Raw genomic sequence first — 22908 nt, 5'->3', positions numbered from 1 at the left:
GAGAACAGACTCTGTCCTTTCGACAGACCTGTTCTCCACCTGAAGACGGCTGCTTGCGTTGTGGCCGAAACGTTGTGAGAATTATTTTATTATGTTTTATTTTTATTATTTTATTATTTTCCTTCTACGTGACTTTACCGAAAGAACCAAGAAGATGAATCCCTGCAGTCACGAAAGCTTTAAATTGATAAATCACTTTCAACCTCATGTCAGTTAACCTAGCACTCAGCTTCCACGCATATCTCCACAAAAAGAGCATTTTTTTTTTCTGTTGCATTTGCATCTAGCAGAGTGGCAGTTACTATCAGAACGTGTTCTGGACCTCCAATAGGTCGACTCAGCCTTAAATTGAGTCCCGAGTGTTTTATATGCCATCCTCACCCAACCTCTCATGGCCCATACCAGCCTCAAGAGCATCTTGCTAACAGTCCTTGCCCCAACGGTCCATTGAACTAATTAACCAATTTTAAATAATATTTTCTGTGACCTGGCAATGAGATGCTCCGTAACAATCCCAAAACGTTATAAAGAGAAGCTGGTTTTCTGCCGTGGAGTGCTAATGTCCGACTGCCGCCCCCACGCATTCACCACTTGACACCACCACCCCCACCTCTCAGGGTCGCCGTGCTCAAGAACCCATTGTGGCTGCCGGCAAGACGATGCTGGACAGCTCGTCAGCACTGATCGGCACGGCGCGCTCGCTCGCCGTAAACCCCAAGGACCCACCGACCTGGTCCAAGCTGGCCGGCCATTCCCGCTCCGTGTCCGACTCCATCAAGAAGCTCATCACCTCCATCAGGTGCTGCCCTCCGCGCGCTCGATCTTGCATCTCCGCCACCGCCATACTGTTCACATCGTCACGTTCCTGAGTGTCCGGCACTCACCGTGCGTTCTGTGTTGTCACTTGGCGGGCAGGGATGGCGCCCCCGGGCAGAAGGAGTGCGACAAGGCCATCGCCGTGCTAGACGACTGCCTCCGCGAGCTGGACCAGGCCGGCCTGGCGGCCGCCAGTCAGAGCCTCGCCCCGCGCGAGGGCGTCTCTGTTGAGGTGGGGTCCTGCACAGCCATCCCGCAAACGCCACCCGTCATCGTAAAAAAAAACATTTTTGAACCATAGCATTGCTTTTTTAATAGGTAAAGGTTGAGAGGTAATTGTGGCACGCGCCGTTGATGCCACCACACCTCATCATCGCTTTCCACTAAAGCTTTTAGTTGTTTTGAAGTCTATACCGGACCTTCGTGGTGCATCTCACCACCACCACCACTGCCACCCTTTGGCTTCCCCATAGTCGCCAACCGCTGGGTGCCACCTAAACTGTCCTTCCGGTGACCTGCACTACTCCATCCTGTACACTCGTCCCACCCATCAACAAATATTGACAGCTCATAGTTTGAGGTTACACTTACGGTATTATGTCTTAAAATGTTGCCGTGCACCTTTGTGGAAAATGTTAGCCCATCATCGTGTTCGTCGTTGCCAGTGTTGTTAATGACAAACGTGGCGAGATCATTTCTTTGTTGTGCGCTACTGCCAACCCTTGGACATCATTTCCCATGTAAGTGGCACAAGTGATGTTTCTGCATGTGGCCTTTTGTCATACGGAGAGGGGGTGGCATTGCACAGAGGCTTGGCGAGCTGATTCGACTTAATTGCGAGACAGTTCCACAGCGGCTCCCGTGCCGCACGACAGGGCTTTTTTTAGCATTCAACGCGTGTTTGCGATCCCGTTGGGGAGACGCGTGCGTGACGGAGTTCGGTGGTCGGCGGTCGTCTTGACGCGTGCAGGGCCTGCAGGAGCAGCTCATCTCGACCGTGCAGCAGATCAGCAACACCATCGACCCCGTGGCCACGGTGGCGCGAGGGGAGGCCTCGCAGCTCGGGCACAAGGTACCGCTCGCTGTGTGCCCTTCGAAATCGTACCCTGGAAAAAAACTTGACACCGCGCCGATATATATATATTTTTTTATATATACAACCTGTGTTAGTATACTCTTTGGTTCTTTCGGTAAAGTCACGTAGGTAGAAAAAATATATATATATCACGACGTTTCGATCGCAACACAAGCGGTCGTCCTCAGGCGGAAAAAACAATCCAGCAGTGTTAGCTTCGTATCATCTCCCCACAGGTGGCCAAGCAATGAACTCAACAATTCGCTTCTGTTACTTTCTTAATCCGCCTATTCTCAAATGAAGCCTGCTTCCTGGACAGTGAGATTTTGTGGATTATCATGTTTTTTTCAGGACATCCATCTGTTAATTAAACAACGATTTCTGACTCACCACCCCCACCCCCCAATCCCTTCCCCTGCCACTACCTCAACACCTCCCCCCCCCCACCGCTCCCCCTTCATCGTCGTCGGATGCCGCGCAGGTGTCCCAGATGGCGAGCTACTTTGACCCGTTGGTTTTCGCCGCGGTGGGCATGGCCTCCAAGTCCTTGAGCCACCAGCAGCAGATGAACCTCCTGGACCAGACGAAGACCCTGGCGGAGTCGGCGCTGCAGCTGCTCTATGCAGCCAAGGAGGCTGGAGGGAACCCCAAGGTACGTTCGCCATTTTTTAGCATCCCTGAGATTGAATGTGCAGTTGTCACTGGACTAGACTTGGGCTATTAACCAACCTGCTACACTTGAAGACTCGGGTCAGTTAGGGGTGTGTGGCTTACACCCAGGGTCACGGCAATGCGTCATCGATTGTCTTCGTCATTAATCATCCGCCCGGCCGGCACAGGCGTTGAATGCCCACGAGGCGATCCAGGAGGCGAGCCAGATGATGCGCGAGGCCGTGGACGACCTGACGGCCACGCTGAACGAGACGGCGAGCGAGCTGGGCATGGTCAGCGGAATGGTGGATGCCATCTCGCAGGCCATCGGCAAGGTGAGCGCCGCCCTCTGCCACCCGACACTCGCGCCTTCCACTTGCTCGATGCCAGAGCAAGCCGGGGCATGGCAAGGTTTCTTTCCGCCAACGTAGACGAGGGCTTTATGGGAAATCTCGTGTTGTTGATTGGTCCTGTATGATGCGGATGTGATGTGCGGGTTGGGGTTGTCTCCGGTGGCGCTTGTAGATGGACGAGGGGACGCCCCCGGCGCCCGAGTACTCGTTTGTGGATTACCAAACGACCATGGTGAAGACGGCCAAGGCCATTGCCGTCACGGCGCAGGAGATGGTGGGAAACGCGCGCAGATTCACACACGAGTTATCTAAAAAATGTACACAAAATATTTCTAATGTTTGATGGTATTTAATCTGAAACATCGATACTTTTATAAATAAAAAAAAGTAAAACCACGGCAGTAGATCGAAACATTTTAAAACAGCTTTTCTTAAAATTTTACGCAATCTCAAAATGTACTTGGAACATGAAAATAATGTACAATGACGACCTCTAAAGTTTGTGGGGTATCTAAAAAAAACAGACGTGCAACATATCAAAACCCGACGCAGCGTTTGAGAAACTGACACGGTTGACTTCACCGGCCTGTGGATGGGGGGGTGGTTGTTGCGCTCGCCATCATTGTGACACATTCCTGCTGCTCTCCACCAGGTGAGCAAGTCCTCGAGCCGGCCAGAGGATCTGGGATCGCTGGCCAGCCAGCTCACCACGGAGTACGGGAACTTGGCGCAGCAGGGACGGCCGGCTGCAGCTTCCGCCGACAACGAGGAGGTATCGCCGCTCGCTCGTGCTGTAACCCTGACCCCAACCTGTACCCCGACTCCAACCTTTTTCCTTATCGAGACACTGATCCTTACCCTATCACCAATCCTGACCCCAATCCTTTCCCTGACCCTGACACCAATCCTGACCCCAAACCTATCCCTTACTCTGACACCTATCCTGACCCCAACCCAACCCTTACCCTGACCCCAACACTCATCCTGACCTCAACGCTTACCGTGATCCTGACACCGATCCTGACCCCAGCCCTTACCCCGACACTGGCTCGGACCCAAACCCAATTCTAAACACGACTCTTACCCTGACCCTCACATTCTACCCGAGCTATAACATGGCTGGAGATGATGGTAGTTGAGCTGGTTGTTGAGTTGGTTGTGGTGTCATGTTCATGATGGTGATCAACTTGGTGGTTAAGTTAATGTTTGCGATTGATTTCACATTGATGGCGTTGGTGTTTGTGTTTATGGTGTTTCGGTTGAAGGTGTTGCTTGTAGTGGTAGTGATGGTAGTGAATAAGCAAATAAACCACAGTACGCATCCCCACATATATATTTAGTTCATCGACCAATGAGCCTTTAGAGAAATTATTTTCCAGTAACTTTAAACAGGAACATTTTGGACTAGTTTTGCCTTTTTGAGTCTCTCATCCGAGTCAGGCCTGTCAGCGATGATGGTGCGAGTAGCAGCAGGGTTTGATCATGGCGGTTGTGTTGATCTGGATGTTACTTTGGGTGATCGTGTTGGTTGTGCTGGTGATAATGGTAGCTTGGTCATTGTCACTGGTTGCGTTATTAGTGCTGCTGCGCTAGACTGCATCGTTCTCCGTGTTCTTCTCCTCCCAGGTCGGCCACCAGATCAAGCACCGCGTGCAGGATCTGGGCCACTCTTGCGTGCTGCTCGTGCAGAAGGCAGGCGCCTTGCAGTGCAGCCCCACAGACGGCTTCACCAAGCGAGACCTCATCGACTGTGCTCGCAAAGTCTCCGAGAAGGTACTTTATATCGTTCACAGCGCCATCATCGTCGTCATTGGGATTTTTTATGTTATGGTCATTATCATCATCAGCATCGTCATCAACACCATCATAACTATGGTCATTGTCAAGCACCTCATAATTCTGGTCAACACCATCATCAGAATCATTACCGTGAAAATCGTTGACATCATTGACATGACCACGAAAGGAATTTCCCTGTCCATGGTTTGTATTTTTCCGTTTTTTCTATCTGACTAAATGTTCCCATCACTGCTGCCTCGGCCGCCCGCAGGTGTCGATGGTGCTCGCGTCACTTCAGGCCGGGAATCGCGGTACACAGGCCTGTATCACGGCCGCCAGCACCGTGTCTGGAATCGTGGCCGACCTCGACACCACCATCATGTTCGCCACCGCCGGCACACTGCACGCTGAAAACAACGAGTCCTTCGCCGACCACCGGTAAAGCAACGGCAGCGCGGTTGGATCCGCTGCCTCTCTGGAGGCCACTTGTTGAAATCCGTCTCGTGAATTCTTCTTCTGCTTTAAATCCCTTGGTTTTCTTGACCAATGGAGCACGTCTGCTCTAGCTCTTGCTGCCTCAATGCTTCACTGTTGCCTCCAAAGGTCTGCTCTGCTCTTCTTCTTTTCCAATCTTTGTTCCACTCATCCTCGCTCGTTTCTTTCATGTTGATCGCCCAGCCGATGTATGGTTCTGCCACGTGCTGAACCCGCTGCACGCAAGGACCCGGATTAATCACTGGTGGCTCAGTCCCAGAATTCAATTCACGATCTCCGCCGTGTAGGCTCCATTCACCGACCACTGACCGACTTGCTTATCAATGCTTCCGAAACAGCTTGTAGCCCGCTGCTGCAGTTCCCGCTGCTGTTGCTCACACACCTTGTCTGACCTTGGTCCCTGGTCGAACTCAATCCCCTGCAGGGAGGGAATCCTCAAGACAGCCAAAGCGCTGGTGGAGGACACGAAACTGTTGGTGGCGGGCGCCGGCGCCACGCAAGAGAAGCTGGCGCAGGCCGCACAGTCGTCGGTGGGGACCATCACCCGCCTCGCCGACGTCGTGAAGCTGGGCGCCGCGAGCCTCGGCTCCGAGGACCCTGAGACCCAGGTGCCAATCGCGGTTCATCCGTCCCAGCCGACTGCGGGTGGTGGTGGTGACGCGCGGGGGGTGATGTTGTTGCTGATAGTTTGCTGATAAAAGGCACAAAGTGACGACGACATAATCATTGTGGTCGTATGTCGGTTGGCAGGTGGTTCTCATTAATGCCGTCAAGGATGTGGCCAAGGCCCTGGGAGACCTCATCAGCGCGACAAAGTCCGCCGCCGGAAAACAACCGGACGACCCGGCCATGCACAACCTGAAAGGAGCTGCCAAGGTGACCCAATCACACAGCCCGCACCGCTCCACCTGTGTCACACACGTCGATTGTACTGCTGTGTGGCTTACCCCCACCAGCAATCCTATCGGTTGTCATGTTTCAGGATCGCAATTCCATTCGAGAATCTATTATTTTTGTGTACTTTTTTTACCTTCTTGTTTTTACCGTTTATACTTTGTCTCATCGTGTAGACGTAATTTGGTTGTAGAATTCCATCATAATACTAGAACTGATGTGTATACTGCCGTTCGTCAGTCTGCTGCAGGATGAGGGCCTTACAGAGACGGTTTAAGGAGCAGTCGTTTGTTATTTATCTGCGAGCAGATCATGGTGACGAACGTGACGTCGCTGCTGAAGACGGTGAAGGCCGTGGAGGACGAGGCCACCAAGGGCACACGCGCCCTAGAGGCAACCATTGAGTGCATCAAGCAGGAGGTCATGGTACGGGCACCGCCACTAGCATCGGCTGAAACCCCACAGTAGCCTCACAATCGTGTCAAATCACCGAGATTGTATCAGATGTCGTCAGATCTCGGCAACCGAGCAAGGTTGAGGCTGGTTATTCCTTGGATGTGAGACTGCCTGAGAATGTCGGGGGTATTGTCACGCAAGGTTGTTTTAGGCTTGCACTTGTGAAGTGCCACGAGATGGCAGCGCAGCTTATCTGTGCTGCGCCTATAGTGTTACAACCTCGCATGCGCGTGGGTTTGCTTCAGGCACTCCATATTCCTCTCCCAAAACACACCCATCGTTCATGGAATTGGCCGAACGTCATAATGGAGGACGTCCCTGAACAAGGCTCTTAAGACTCTGAGGCATTTCGCATTTTATAGAAAACCCAATACACAAAAAAACGTGAACTAATGCAAATTTGAATGAGGTCGTTGTGGAAAATGGGCTGGAGATCTCTCACGGATCAGGTCGGTTGATTTAACACTTGAGCGAGAGTAGAAACGTGGGAATTTACAATTGCAAGTCGCACGCTCTGCGCGGTTCAGTTCGTCGTCGTTGTCAACGTCGTTCTTCTGCATTGCTAACGCATCGTCACGACGACGACGACGGTGGTGGTGGTGGTGGCGGCGCTCGCCGGCAGATGTTCGAGACGCGCGAGCCACCCCAGAAGACGGCGTCACCGGAGGACTTCATCCGCATGACGAAGGGCATCACCCTTGCCACAGCCAAGGCGGTCGCTGCCGGAAACTCGTGCCGCCAGGAGGACGTCATCGCCACCGCCAACCTGAGCCGCAAGGCCGTGTCCGAGATGCTGGCCGCATGCAAGGTACACGCATTCTCTCCGGCGCGCCGCGCGCGTTTGTCTGTGTGTGTGCGCGTGCGGCTCGGCTACATTAAATGTCGGCTCCCGCGTAGTCATTGAAGTGAGTGTTTTTCTCCCCCGTCATTTGCCGACACGCGTAGATTGCCGGGCAGCTCGAGGTCAAATCGCTGAGCCCTTGCTTCGGAGAACCTGGGTGCAGATTCAGGTTTGAGACCACCTGTGATTAAACTGGGTTCTCAAGTGTAGCGAGTTAATGGTCTTATTCTGGTCACTAGTGACCTCAAAAAAACATCGTATTAAATGTTTTTCGGCATTAACCAATGGTCGCACAAAAGATATAAGTAATTTGGCTTTTACAATTCATTAGATAAATTTCGAACTTTGATAATTAACAATATCGGTTCGATCACGACGCGACCAACATTTCTCTGTAGCGGACAAAAAGGTCACTTGAAGAGATATCAGAATCCCCTTCCTCGGGCCGTTATCCAACACAGTGAAGCACTGCTTCGCGAGAGCCTCGAGTGGACACTTTGATCTTTAGAACTGCTTGTTGTGTTTCGTTTGTTGTCCTTCCCCCGCACCTCCAATTAGCACGGCTGGCTATGTATGGTGCGAAAGAAGTTCAACATAGATGGCATGACACCGATGGGACGCTTTGAGTCAAACTAAGAAAGCGAGAACTTGAGTACGGGAAGGTTTTGAGGACCCTGTGTTGGATGATCCCCTGCGCTGTCTGTAGCGCAAGAGTTGTGCGCTGCTTGTCGCCGTTGTGCTGCCCTGCTGAGCCTGTGATTAACTTCCTCTCTCCTCCCGTTTGTGCCTCTCCCGTGTGTTCCGCTCGCTCTCACTGGCAAGATGGACTGGGTACTGCTCGCACGCCTCTAGGCAAACACAGCAGCTGTGCGCTGCATCTCCGTGTACATTTAACGGGGGCATCAGCAAGGGACTCTGGCTTGGCATGTGACAGAAATGCTTGTGTGTGTGTGTGTTTATGTATGTGAGAGGGTATGTGTGTAAGTATAAGTGAGTGTGGATGTGTGTGATTGGGGAGCAGTGTCCTAGAGGTTAGGGCACTGTGTTACGAACCCGGTGCACCTTCGTTAAATTCTATGCAGTGGCTGACCAAAAGTGACGCGAGTGTGATGACACTGGTTCTAGGCCTCTACTAGGTCGAATCCACTTTGAATGACTTCCTGATGCAGAGTGGAAACATGAGCACCTAGGTGACAAAGGCAGCCTGGCGTGGTGTTGGCCACCATCTCCTCTTGTACCCCGTGCCAGTCTAAATAAGTGCTCAATAATAGCACTTGTCCCCCCTTCCCCCCCAGCATGCTGTTTAAGGCTATATCCAGGGGGATCTTTTGTATTTTTGCGTGCAAGTGGATATGATTGTAACGCGCTGTGTGTATGCGTAAGGGCAACACAGACACCATCTGCGTTTGACACGTGCTTGAATAAGTGGGCGTCATGTGTTTAATGCACAAGGCGAGTGGGCTGTGCCTACATGAAAAGTATAATTGCCTAAAGCTCCGTTGAATCCACTCGCACCCCACTGGTCTCTCTGATGAGCTGCGGAGAGCTCCCTCTAAGCTGTGCTTGCTTACAGTTTCCGCTTTGCATTTTGATCTCCAGCTCACAACTAAATTATTGTCGGGTGCACCGTGTGCCCCTGTGAAACTGTCATAACATTGATTTAATATTTTTTTTATAAAACATCAATCATTAGCATAACAACACAGGATTTTTTCCATAATACAGGATCTGCATGTGTAAGCAGTTGGACATTTGTTGTATTTGCTTTTGTAGATGTATTTTTCATTTAACACGCAGGTTTTCACAGCCGATATTATGATCCAGAATTGATTTTTGTTTTGGCCACGTCACAATCCGACTTAATTTGTGTCGTTAAAAACCCTCCACCGCCTGACGCAGCCGAAATATGAATCGTCAAGCGTACCGAGCGTTTCAGAACCTGCCAATTGTTATTGTTTCAGCTCGACGCCGGTAAGTCAGGAGAACAATCCTCACAACCAATGTTCGCAATATACCCTTTAAAGAAGCTCCTCCTGAGACGGCCTCTAATCTAGCCCCTGCCACCATCGCAGGGCAACGCGTTTGGCTCTTGTATCCCCATGATCGCTGTCGTCGCGTGTCGCTCACCGTGTTGGTATTGGCGCGTCTCTGCCCTCAGCAAGCCGCGTTCCACCCAGAGGTGGCAAGCGACGTGCGAGCGCGATCCCTGCGCTACGGCAAGGAGTGCGCCAACGGCTACCAGGCCCTGCTGGAGCACGTGCTGCTGGTGAGCCCACTGCGCCAGCCGCAAGGCTACGGCTCCCCCCCCTCCCCCTCGCCTGCCATGGCATCGTCATCGTCGTTATTGTCGTCTTTATTTGGGACGTAACCATTCGTCGCTTCAAATTATACAAGCATCCAATTGTGTCAAAAGTCATTATTTCCGATTCATATTGCATGTAGTTTTTTTTCCCCGTTATGAATTCTGTCAATTATGAATGCTATGGATCTACACTCACCACGAGGGCCAAGGAAAGAATGGGTTCTTGAGTCACATTGTGACAGTTTATTCATTGACTTGGGTGGGCAAGACAAGTGTGGTGTGATGATGTTAAGCAGTGGTTCCCAAATCAGCAGGGGGAACATCACATGCCAACACATTCACCGCTGACCCCTGATGGACAATGAGTGGAATTATCAGAATCATCATCATCAATGGCATTGTCAACATCGTCAACCATGAGTGTTGTTTATCACCTATATTAATCCAATACAAATCATATTGTGTCCATCCACTTTCCTGACCCACTTTCAGGTTCTTCAAAAACCAACGGCTGACAACAAACACCAGCTGACCAACCTGTCGAAGCGGGTGGCCGGCTCCGTCTCCGAGCTCATTCAGTCTGCCGAGGCCATGAAAGGTGCGTGATTTGGCTGCTGCTCCTGAGTGCAAAGTCACTGCGTGCAACATGGGTGGGATTGTCCACAGCGCTGTGCACCCATCAACCTGACATTGATCCCCCACCACGGCTACTCTTAACTAAACCGTACTGACCAGCGGTGGTGAATTACAATGAAACCCCCCCCCCCCTCATGACTGACATTGTATGGGGAAGCCTTCACTCAGTCGTGAATTGACACATTGATATAAATTATTATGATTATTAGATTTAAATAAGTAAACATAAAAAAATGTATTATTCCATCACCAAAATTAAATTAAATGTCATTCCCATCAACATCTTGGGCCTCTTTGCCCCAATGTTTTCTGGCAGTATTTTTGAAGCATGGTTAACCCTGGACCAGTTTCAACTTTCAAAGACTTATCAGCATGAATTTTGCTGGATTTGCCTCCGGTTGTAGGTTAGATCCATCTATAAACGTGAACACTTGGGACCTCCTCAATTGTAGTGCAGCAGCATTGCACAAGATGCCCTGCAGCACCACAATGCACTCCTTAAGATTTGGCAATGCCAATACCAGAAGCGGTGGCCTGTGCAGAATATTGGTTTAAAGACTGTATAGGTTGGACAGGAGACACGACGAAGAAGTAGAAGATTGCACAAGAGCTCTGCTTGTGTCTCGTGCGCACCGCACGCACCGAGACCCAGTGGGCCGTGACGCGGCCCAGTGGCAAACGCGTGACCGCTTGTTGCACAGGTTGACAGTTGTAGTCCATTGGAACCTCATTTGCCAGTAGCAGAATATGATAATTGGTTTTTTACCCTTTTATCTGGCAACAAAACTGAAACCTTTTTTTTTTTTTACAAGGAGTCATGTTTGCATTGACCACAATACCTGCAGTCGAAATGCAAACAAAAAACATAACTCTGATAATGTATGCACTGTCCTTGAAGTTGATTGGTCCACACCCGAGACAGCTTTTTTAGAGCCTAGTCTCACATGGGTTGGACCATTGGCCGCCCTGATTAATGGGCACCATGGTGGTGAGATGTTAACTAGCTCGCCTGGAATACAGGAGGTTGTCGATTCGATCCCGACCCTGACGCTTGTATATTTGGAGTTTGCATGTTCTCCCTGTGGTTGCGTGGATCTCTGCTGCGGATCCTCCGGTTTTTCCCTTCACATTTAGAAACATCCATTTAGAGTATTTGGCTGCAATAAATTTTCACCAGGTCGTTTCAGAAAAAGAGCTACATAGCTCAGTGGGCCTTACCTGGCAAAATAAAAAATTGTTTAATACTGAGGGTGTATTAACCACCGTAACAGCACTGCGCTCACTCTGCTTTTCGGTTTCCACCTCTTGAGCCTCCTCTGTCTCCCGCTCTCCACCCGGCGGTGCGCAGGCTCGGAGTGGGTTGACCCCGAGGACCCCACGGTGATTGCGGAGGCCGAGCTCCTGGGTGCTGCGGCCGCTATCGAAGCTGCGGCCAAGAAACTGGAGCAGCTGAAGCCGAGGGCCAAGCCCAGGGTGCGTCCCATCAATGTCCCCCCCCGTCCCCCCCCCCCCCCCCCGTTGTGACCTGCCGAGTCCCGTCCACCCAGCGTCAGAGGTCGCAACCGGGTACCCGATACGCGTACCCTACCCGATACCCGGCTACCCGTACCCGACTGGGTACGGGTAACCCGACTGGGTACGGGTAGCCGTTTGCGACCCTGGTGCGGCCGGGTACGGGTAGGCCGTGAGTCACTGGTGAGTCACCGTTTGTCACTCATTTCCCAACGTCTTGTCTCTTCTCACAATTCAAGTTCCTAGAATCAACCCACCCGCGCCTGCAACATGGCTTCATCCCAGAGGTCGCAATCGGGTACCCGTACCCTACCCGATACCCGGCCGGGTACGGGTAGCCAGGTATCGGGTAGGGTACGGGTACGGCCGGGTACGGGTACCCGATTGCGACCCTGGTGCGGCCGGGTACGGGTAAGGAATCAAAACCCGTTTGTGACCTCTGCCCAGCGTTCCTGTCCCTCTCCCTGTTGGGTCTCGTCATGTCCCATGGGTTCGCTGGAGGTGGCTCCTGCAGCCCACGATCGGTGGTCCCGTCGCCCCTGTTCACATCCGGGCTCCAGACTTCCCGTTTATTTTGACTGACTACTCTTTGAAGTATCTTGAAAAAAATTTTGACATCAAGCTTTCATGACTGCAGGAATTCATATTCTTGGGTCTTTCGGTAAAGTCACGTAGATAGGTTCAAAGAAAATAACAAAAAGTAACAAATAATACAACGTTTCGATCTTGTGTTGCGATCGAAGACGACCGCTTGTGTTGCGATCGAAATGTCGTAGTTTTTGTTATTTTTTGCTATTTTCTTTGAACCTATCTAGGTGGCTTTACTAAAAGCCCCAAGAATATGTCTTTATACATTCACTCGTTCCGTTATGTTATCTCAATTCCCTCCTGTACAATTCTATCCTAAGTATTTTTGTTTATTTGTATAGGCTTGAGGTGCGGTCACATTTATACTCTTTATGAATCCAAATTATATTGTGTTTGTGTCATCTTCGCTGTGTTTGCAAGAGGCATGGCGTGAATAATTTGGTTGTTTCGTTATTAATTTGGTTGTTTGAATTGTGTTGCTTTTTCTCCCCAACGGATATTCAAAATGTGTGCTATCTGCATCACGGTGACCCAAGATGAAGATGTTTTCATTCAGAACTCTCGCTGTGAGCAATGAGACCTCGCATTGTGTCAGCGAACAACCCTTTTACTTGCCCTGAAAAGAGTGGTGGTTGTCGCAATGTTTTTGGGCAAACTGAAATGTGAAATTCTCCGAGTGACAAACGAAGTTTAACATGATGGGTTTTCTGTAGTCATTGGTGACCATATTGAGACCATCGATTCGCTACACTTATCCCAGTTTAATCACAGGTGCCTGGCACTCGTGATTAAACCCATGCTCCCAATGGTGCTGGCTCTGATCCTACACTGTATGAAATTAATTATTTGGTGATGCTGCATTGGCAGTGGTGCACAAGTACACACACAAAAAACATTAATAAATAATAATAATACTGCCTTAAAAGGAAAATTAGAAAATAGTTGCTATTTAGGGCAGTGACCCTTATTTATAACACAAATAGAGAGGCCAGAATGGGCAAGAGTTGTAAAGTTGGAGACTACACTGTGTACCGCTGCCTAAGATACCCAGCCACCTTGTACTGAACAGCAATGGGCGAGGATTGTGTGAAACGAAGATATCTCTCTTGCAAGCCACTGTCTGATATGTTTGGTATAAGGTTGTTTCAGTAACAATCAACTGTATATCAAACATATGGTCACAGTAGCTTGCTCATGCTTCAAGGTAGCCGGCGTTGTCGCGATGACGGTTTTAACCCGTTTTGTTTTCATGATTCGCAAGTTTCCCGGTCTTGCTTGCGCACGCCCCTGCGATGCATCACAGTGGAGGCTGGGAGGGGGGAGGTGGTTGGTGAATCGTGCGGATTCGTAAAACTCCTGTACGTGCTGGTTTGTGAGATGGCAGTACAGCAAGTGGGTTCATGTGTTGGCCCGTCTGTGTGGATCTTCGAATGTGATCCCTTCTTTGTGTGCATGGTGGGTTTTCTCGGGTACTCGGGGTTTTTCCTCTGGCACACAAAGCGCTCCTTAAACTGGAGTTGGCCAATCGCTGCACACTGCAGGAGTCTCCGGTTCAAGCGAACGCCTTCTTGGCGTTCTCTGGTCTGACACTGGTGAGACTAGAAAGCTGTCTCTGGTGTAGACCAATCAGTTTCAAGGACAATGCATTTATAATTATCAGAGCATGAGAATAAGGTTTTCCCCTTTTTCTGGCAACAAAACAGGTGTTAAGATGTTAAAGCACCAAACTGAAACCTTTTACAAGGAATCATGTCTGCATTAACCACAACGCTTGTGGTCAGAATGGTCAGGTCTAACACCGTTTGAGACTAGGCTCAAAAGAAAGCTGTCTCTGGTGTGGACCAATCAGTTTCAAGGACAATGCATATTTTATCGGTGTTTTTTGTTTGCCTTCTGACCACAAGCATTGTGGCTAATGCAGACACGATTCCTTGTGAAAGGTTTCAGTTTGGTGTTTTAACATCTTCACACGTGTTTTGTTGCCAGAAAAAAGGGGAAAACCTATTCTCATATGTTGGTACTGGCAAAGGAGGTCCCATGATTATCAGAGCATGTTTTTGTTTGCATGTTCACCACAAGTACGTGTGGTTAATGCAGACATGATTCCTTGCAAACGGTTTCTATTCAGTGTTTGAACATCTTAACACGTGTTTTATTGGCAGAAAGGGTAAAACCTTTTCTTATTTTTTCATACAGTCTTCAGGTTCTTTGATGCTTTCTTGGATATATCAATTTCGTGAATATTACTTGGCATATCAACGGTATTTGCAAATGAATTGTGACAATGAATCAATGCTCATCGCTGAATGTAACTCGTAATATTTTGTAACCCAAAGCGCGCCTACCCTTTGATGCTGACATTACTTTAGTGGAGCACCCGCAACGGACGATTGATTCCAGTTTCTTTTAATGCCACAGACATCTGTCTCCACCCTCTCTTCCCCACCGCTGTCCCACATCCCTTTCTTATCCCCCATCTTACTTCTTACTTGCCCATCCAATCCCATGAACCCTAAACCATCACCTCCCAATCTTCTCTTTCCTAATCCGCATCCCTTTCTCTCCTATCCCGTCCCCCCCCTGCTTCTCCCAACCTCTCCGATCGCCCCCATCCCCATAGCAAGCTGACGAGAGCCTCAACTTTGAGGAGCAGATCCTGGAGGCGGCCAAGGCCATCGCAGCAGCCACGAGCGCCCTTGTCAAGTCCGCGTCGGCCGCGCAGCGGGAGCTGGTGGCGCAGGGAAAGGTACGGTCGGGTGATGGATCACCTGCCACCCACTTTGCGACTGCAATGAAGCCGCCCAAAGTCGGAATAGTTTCATCATTGCCAGCGCTGCTGCTGCTATGGTTCTTGAAGAAGGTGTCTGGTTGTGCCGTGTCGGTTTGCAGGTCGGAGCGAGTCCTGCCAACGCGGTTGACGATGGGCAATGGTCCCAGGGACTTATATCAGCGGTGAGATTTTTAATTGCGCGAGCAAGGAATCGAAAGTCTTCTTACCTATTTTTTGTTTATACACATGCCTCATCCTCGCCCAACATAAACCAAACCTCCTCGTGCTGCTCAATCTCCTCCCCCACTCCACACCCCTCCTCTCTAACCCCCCCCCACCTCCGCGCACGGGACCCCCGTGGCCGCCCATCCATCCCCTGCTGTCCCAGGCCCGCATGGTGGCAGCCGCCACGAGCAACCTGTGCGAGGCGGCCAACGCGGCGGTGCAGGGCCACGCCAGCGAGGAGAAGCTCATCTCGTCCGCCAAGCAGGTGGCAGCCTCTACTGCCCAGCTGCTCGTGGCCTGCAAAGTGAAGGCTGCCCCCGACTCGGAGGCCATGCGACGGCTGCAGGTACCGGCGACGCCCCCTGCCGTACCGAGCATTTCCCCCATCGCCGCCTGCGCACACCGCGCTCCTCTCCGCTTTGTACCGCGGGGCGGTTGTGTTTGTCGGCGGTGCCCCGATGGCGAGATGTTATAACTACCCCTCACGTGGGGTATGCAGGAGGTGTTGTGGTTTCGATCCCAACCCTGATGCCTGCTCTATATTTTTATCTCTTCTTGGTTCTTTCGGTAAAGTCACGTAGAAGGGAAATAATAAAATAATAAAAATAAAACATAAATTACAATTCTCACGACGTTTCGGCCACGACGTTTCGGCCACAACGCAAGCAGCCGTCCTCAGGTGAAGAACAGGGCTGTCAGAAAGACAGCGTCTGAAATCAGCCCTGTTCTTCACCTGAGGACGGCTGCTTGCGTTGTGGCCGAAACGTCGTGAGAATTGTATTTTATTATGTTTTATTATTATTTGATTATTTCCCTTCTACGTGACTTTACCGAAAGAACCAAGAAGATGAATCCCTGCAGTCACGAAAGCTTTAAATCGAAATCTATATTTGTAGTTTACACGTCTCTACCCGTGCTTGCATGGATTTTTCTCCCAGTCCTCTGGTTTTTCACTTCACATTTAGAAATGTGCGTTTCAAGTATTTGGTTGCTATAAATTTCCACGTGATAAGTCCCTGAGTTGAGCTATCATTTGTGGCCATGTCTCTTCTGAACAAGAGCTATCTATATCGCTCAGTGGGCCTTACCTGGTAAAATAAAAATAGTTAAGTGGTGTACGACACATCTCGGTGGATTCATGGTCAGATGTCAGGTGCTTCACAAATCCCGAGTTGTTTTGCGATTTGGACCATGTGGATATTATCTGGTGTAGCGATGTTGTTCTTCTCTCGTGTGTGTGTGTGCGTTCGCTTCAAGCTCTGCCATTTTCTCTCCCACTGCCTCCACACATACCCAACAAGGAACTAGTCACACAACTAGGATCCTGAAAAAGGTTCTGGGACTTTGTAAGGCTGTTTTGAACAAAGATTTATCATTCAGCGCATAAGAATTTATCGTCTCCTGCTAGAGCTTTTAATCAGTTTGTTACCTGATGACCGCGTGCGGCTTTATTCCCCGCATACATTTTAACCGATATCGAGCCCAGGTTCCACGGCGTCGCATTACACCGTGCGGGCTGCAGACAATTGCACTTTTTAGGTTTCCGAAGCGAGGAGAGATGTCACGAGATTCAGGTGAACATTCCAGGGTGTCGCATTACAAAGAGAGGCGCTGTGGGAACCACGCTCCCGGTTAAGCGTCATCTTCGTTTGTTACATTACACAACGCTTTACCTCTTTAATATCCCGGTTAGTGTACTGCCCTATGAACCTGGTACCCCGAGTTTGATTCCCGTCCACGGCTAGCATTAGTGGCGAGTGATATCCGAGCCTGTTCCGCGACCTCTGTCGCCACGCCTTCTCCAACCAGCACTGACCGGCACGGTGAAAGTATGGTCAGTTAATCCTCGCGACCCACACCGCATGGGGGACGCCCTCATTCAGCAGTGTGGTGTGGATTGACAGAAGCGGCTGTACGTGTGTACGCGTATTGCTGCTCATCACATGAAATCCTCACGATTGATTTGACAGCACAGAACATTTCAGACAGCAAGTTACAAGTGTGTGTGTGTGCGCGCGCGCGTGTATCGTGTCTGGCAGGGTGCGGGAAACGCGGTGAAGAGGGCATCGGAGAACCTCGTGAAGGCGGCACAAAAAGCCGCTGCGTTCGACCAGGAGGAGGAGAACGTCGTCGTCAAGGAGAAGTTCGTGGGCGGCATCGCGCAGGTGCGTGCCTCCGCTCGTGGGAAGGAGAGAGTGAGCAAAGGTGGAACGGCAATGATTTGCGTTGTGCGATCAGCGGCGCGCACCCTCTCCGTTAACGCCGGTTTCTCCTCGTCCGCCCGCCCACTCGCCCAGATCATAGCGGCGCAGGAGGAGATGCTGCGGAAGGAGCGCGAGCTGGATGAGGCGCGGCGCAAGCTGGCGCAGATCCGGCAGCAGCAGTACAAGTTCCTGCCCACGGAGCTGCGGGAGGACCCGCAGTAGCGCTCGGAGTGACGGAAACCGCCGGGGTTCCACCACAAACCGCCCGCTCGCCCACTTGCAATTGCAGGAAGACCATGAGAATTGTTAACAATAAAACACGTATATAATATATATCGATACTCGGCACTGCCTCCGCCAAATAACCGTCCGTTGGCCCACAGGGCCTGCCCAGCCGCCCCATTGCTGCCTTCTATGTTGTTACCACCCTGTTGTCCTCGTGACCAATTAGCCGAGGTTGGCCCCTGTGTTTAGTGCAGCCTGCATTCCGGTAGCCTCCTAGATAATGTTTCTTGAATACAATCACGTAGTCTTATGGGGATTTTCATTCCTTGTTGTTCAAATGCCTCGTGTCATTTCTTGATTCTTGACGGAGCGGTTCGGCACCAAGGCCCCCAGCTTTGTTCCACCACTCGTACCGCACGTTGCCCCGGTCATGGTACATTCTGCCCCGGTGTGGCCGATATGCCGAGGGATGACCCTGGGCCTCTAGCCCTGTCCTCAACCACCAACCCCACCCTGCCATGAGTTTTAAGTGCACGTAATAAAATATAATTTTGAACAATAATCATTCATTGCACATATTAATCTTCAATAAAACAAAAATAATGTACAGGTTTATTATTCTTGATTGTTTTTAATACTTTGTATCCTTTAAAAAAAAAGTTGACAGTTACCAAAAACATGGATTATGATGTTATTTTTCGCTTCATTTTCTTTTTATACAATCCTGACAATTACAAAGTGTGTGTGTGGGTCACTAGGTAATTGTTTTCTAATCTTTAGCTTTAGTTCGCAATCGGCGCGCGGCTTGTTTGACGTGGTTTATCAGGGAAGCATGTTCGTTCGCACGGACAGTGCTTTGGGATGTGACATATCAGTGTATGTGAGGGTGCGGGTGTTGCATTTCAATAGAATAGAGCGTTAATGGTGGGAGGTGGTCCATTAGCCAAAGCCAGAATGTGGCTTTTTGAAAAAAAATATATGAACGATCTCACATTAATATATTTTTCGGGGGTTTAAAGACTGGTAACAGCTAACATTTTGTTTGTTTCACGGTAATTGTACTCGCAAGGAAAGATAATCGCAACTTTAAAAGACGAAACCTCTTTAATGTGAATCAGTTCGACGTCAGCCCAGCGGTACTTTCAGTTGATCCTGCTGGTGAGAGGTGCCCATAGCGCGATGGGGACGCCCCGTCATGGACTCGACGGCCTTGGGTGAGCTGCTTCCGCAGCCGCGGCTGTTTTGGTTTCACAACGTGGGGGCCGTCTTCAGTACCGAGTGCGGTCACGTGTTATATTGATGTTAAGGAACAAGCATGATTGTCTTGGCTGAGATGTTAAGTCGTCGCGAGTTCGTTGCTACTTGAGATTTCGTTTTTGCCGTTGTCGCCATTACTGTCCAATCCCAGCAGCGCACGGTGATTTAACTGGGAGGTTTGCAGGCCCCTCCCGTGAGCTCATCCTCGTTCGGAAGAGGTGTAGCAGCTTTTGGCTCTTGAATAAGGTGGCTTAGGGGATTGCGCTTAAACGAAACAACAGAAACCTAAACGTCTGTCCCCCTTCCTCGCTATTTGCAACGCGGCTTTAAACCTTCCTTGCGTTTACCGGTCTACTTCTCCGCAAGTGCGTCAGAAGATGCACGTGGCGTGTTGATTGGTGGACAGAGGTTGAAGCGTGCAGGACGTGGCTGGGTCAAGTGAGATGTGGCTGGGTGTAGTGGGGTGTAGCTAGGGGGGAGACGCATGGCGTCTGGCCGTTAATGGGCCCTGGGTTTTGCCACAAAGGCCAAATCCGCTGGAGTTTACCAAGGTCCATATGAGGAGACATTTGACTGCGGCTGGACCCGCCATGCATACGCACAGACACCCTTTGTACGAATACGTAAACCTTTTTTTGGAAATTCACTGCTGGATGATGGGTCCTCCACATGCCATGCGAGTTGTGTGGATTATTTGACCATAACCTCACCACGATGGTTAGTGTGGGGTTGACGGTCGGGAGCATAGATGTACAGTGCAACTATGCATCGTGTGGCACTGCTCTGTTGCACACCACGTCGCCCGCAGCCTCTAACAAACCCATCGCTGCTGAGTGGTCACCCGTCCAAGCACTGTTTAAGGCTCTACCTAGAGCATGAGATGCACGTTAAGTAAGTGGACAAGTTGTATGATGAGTAGATATGTGTCTGTGTGTGTGTAAAATAGCCATGGTCTCAGTTTGCAAGAGGTCACCCCATATGCACGGGGGCCAGATGAGACGGAGTGGAATTCTCTTGAGATGCCACTGATGGAATAATTAGTTATCCCAAGTTGGAAATTTCCAATCTAATGAAGAGCCGAGTCGAGGGTAACTTTTAAAACAAGGCCATTATTTTAGATAACGTCAATCGATTTCAAAGCTGCCATTGTAGGTGGAATCCAGTAAGAATTTGACCGCTCAAGACATCGTTTCAGTTTTGTTGATGGTCTGCATGATTTCATCAAATCCATCACGGCCTCCTGTTGTTGCAGGTATTTGGAATGGGTTTGGGCTTAGGCTGTTTTTGCTTTGCTGTGCGATGCTCTGTTGCTGGATTTTGTTTTAGGAGCGATATCGCTCCGCCTCCCGTCTAGGAACAAACGACTTAGCGCGGTTTCCTCGCATTGTTAGCGGCGCGCTCAATATGGAACAAAAGTGCCTTGTGTTAAGCATATCAGCACTTGTGTATCATCCGTGGGTAGTGTCGGTGACGGCTTTCATAAGACGCACACCGCGGCTTCTTGGCTTTTAAACGACATGGTTTTTGTGTATCATTCAGAGAAAACGTATCTCGATGTGCTTGCTAAGGGAAGTCGGTCAAATGTGTTTTCTGCTCCCTGTCCGTAATGCCCAATAAATTTAACCATTCGCCTAACTTAACATCACGGCTAAATTGCACAGTGTGCCGCAGTGCTCAAGCATGGTTTTTTTTCCTGCCATTTTTTTACAACAAAATCTTCTCTTTATAATAAAGCTATCCATTAATATAGCGTGCGTCTTGAATTATTGATTAAATGTTTCTGTATTAAAAAAAATGTTTGCTTGGTTTGGAAGACTCCCCCCCCCCCCCCCCGCACCTGATCCCGCTCCCACGAATATCCGGGGAGTTGATCAGGATCGAAGTTAATGCAGATGTCGCTTGAATCCAACTATAATCTGATCCGACACAGAGTCGATCCAGATATATCCAACTCCAAATGGGTCTTACAAAGATTGACGGAACTTTGCTTTAACCAAGCCCAAAGTTGGTCCAGATGTGCTTTTATGCAGCTCAAATTCATTCCGCATCACAGCTGACAAATTACGAAGTGTGAGACCAAGAGGGGAGGCAGGAGGAAGGCAATCCACTTGCAGTCAACACATTCGGAGGAAAAAGCACCCCCATGTCCATCAGTACTGCCGATTCGTGCTGGTGAAACGCTTCGCACGGGAGAACCTCCTAAACGCTGCTCTGCCACCCACTTGGCGTGCTGCTTTCTACACTAGTGTTTTTTTTTGTTCTTTTAATTTGAACCTATCTACGTGACTTTACCGAAAGACCCAAAAAATATTTCTACAGACAACTTCGGGTGTCGTCGTTTTTCACGTGATCCGTCCACCCCGTCTGCGAAGTGTCTCGTCTCCCGGGGCGTGCATCGTCGACTTCCACCACCGCACCCGTGAATCCTCGAGTCGGAGCGCTGCTTTCTATGACTCGCCCCCCCCCCCCCTTTTTAAATCCTTTATATTAAGTTCGCTTGCTTGCTTGCGTGCTTGCTTGCTTGCTTACGACCGTGCAAATCTTTCGGTCGTTTTTTTACCCACTTCCCGTGATCCAATCGAGCTGACATTTTGCACACAGACTCGTTGCGTGACAATAAATGTTCGTAAAAAATTTTTTGCAAAATTTTACACTTTTTAGGGAGAAAAATGATATGTAATTACCAATTGCTTAATGGTGGCAGGCAATCATCTGACCCATAGGTGGCAGCCATCTCAAGCCAGAGAACGAGAGGACTCTAGCCGCCACGCATATAAAGGATTTAGAGTGAAAAACTTTGTTTTTACAGGGTTAATTTTTTAAATCCTTTATATTAAGTTCGCGTGCTTGCTTGCTTGCGTGCTTGCTTGCTTGCTTAGGACCGTGCAAATCTTTCGGTCGTTTTTTAACCCACTCCCGTGATCCAATCGAGCTGACATTTTCCACACAGACTCGTTGTGCCAGATAATTATTGTTCGTGAAAAAAAATTCCCAAAATTTTACACTTTTTAGGCAAAATTTTTTTATTTTACATATATTCAAATAGAACGCATTCATGGCTTTGGTTGAACGTCAGAGTGTAAGAGCCCAGAGCGTAACCCCTTCACAGGCCGTGGTGGAGTAGCGCAGTTGGTAGCGCCCTCGCTTCCCATGCCGAAGGTCGCGGGATCGATCCCCGCGTCCTGCACAGGCGAATATATTTTTAAATCCTTTATATTAAGTTCGCTTGCTTGCTTAGGACCGTGCAAATCTTTCGCTCGTTTTTTAACCCACTTCCCGTGATCCAATCGAGCTGACATTTTGCAAACAGACTCGTTGTGCGTGACAATTTTCGTGAAAAAATTTCCCCAAAATGTTCGACTTTTTAGGAAAAAAAAATTTCATATTTAATTTAAAATACCAATGTGATACAAATGAAACTCTTACTCAAGAAAAACAGAAATGAATAATAAAATAAAACCGATGCCACGCATATAAAGGATTTATAGTGAAAATTGTTTTACGGGTTAATTTTATCGGCGCGCGTTTCAACTCGACCCAGCACCGCGCGCCTGTGCGGGGTTTGTTGGGAGGGGAGCGCAGTGGTTCGCGCGTTAGTGCGCTCCGAAACCCAGCGGCCCGAGTTCGATTCCCGATCACGGTTGCCACTTTGATGATGAGCTGGGCCTCTCCTCGGTCGACTTGGCCTGAAATAAGTACCCGGTACGGGGTATAAACATCAGCACCGGGAAGACGATGGTGGTGGGTGTTGGCCACCCATCCCCTCGTGGCTGTGCGGGCCTTTAAAGGTCCTCGCTAACGGACTTTTAGCATATACACAGTGGGGAGA

The 22908-nt window shown here is 49.7% G+C and overlaps 1 protein-coding gene across 1 annotated transcript in view; it reads left to right on the top strand.

Moving 5' to 3' along the window:
• The window catches only part of TLN2 (talin 2), a 77074-nt gene extending 56250 nt beyond the window's left edge, over positions 1-20824 (top strand). Inside the window, exons 37-57 of the mRNA XM_061553488.1 lie at positions 618-799; positions 916-1048; positions 1787-1888; positions 2373-2543; positions 2731-2877; positions 3068-3169; positions 3548-3667; positions 4522-4668; positions 4946-5112; positions 5594-5777; positions 5920-6045; positions 6373-6489; positions 7142-7327; positions 9519-9626; positions 10155-10260; positions 11647-11771; positions 15019-15144; positions 15288-15350; positions 15557-15739; positions 17433-17558; positions 17691-20824. Coding sequence (XP_061409472.1) covers positions 618-799; positions 916-1048; positions 1787-1888; positions 2373-2543; positions 2731-2877; positions 3068-3169; positions 3548-3667; positions 4522-4668; positions 4946-5112; positions 5594-5777; positions 5920-6045; positions 6373-6489; positions 7142-7327; positions 9519-9626; positions 10155-10260; positions 11647-11771; positions 15019-15144; positions 15288-15350; positions 15557-15739; positions 17433-17558; positions 17691-17819 — 2850 coding nt within the window. The 3' untranslated portion in view covers positions 17820-20824. The remainder of the gene's footprint in view (positions 1-617; positions 800-915; positions 1049-1786; positions 1889-2372; positions 2544-2730; positions 2878-3067; positions 3170-3547; positions 3668-4521; positions 4669-4945; positions 5113-5593; positions 5778-5919; positions 6046-6372; positions 6490-7141; positions 7328-9518; positions 9627-10154; positions 10261-11646; positions 11772-15018; positions 15145-15287; positions 15351-15556; positions 15740-17432; positions 17559-17690) is intronic.
• Positions 20825-22908: the final 2084 nt, after the last annotated feature.

Source organism: Lethenteron reissneri, chromosome 18 (assembly GCF_015708825.2).
Source record: "Lethenteron reissneri isolate LAM-NWPU_2019-01 chromosome 18, ASM1570882v1, whole genome shotgun sequence".
Taxonomy (NCBI): Eukaryota; Metazoa; Chordata; class Hyperoartia; order Petromyzontiformes; family Petromyzontidae; genus Lethenteron; species Lethenteron reissneri.
The sequence above is the reverse complement of the archived record's forward strand: the minus strand, read 5'-3'. Positions and strand labels throughout refer to the sequence as shown.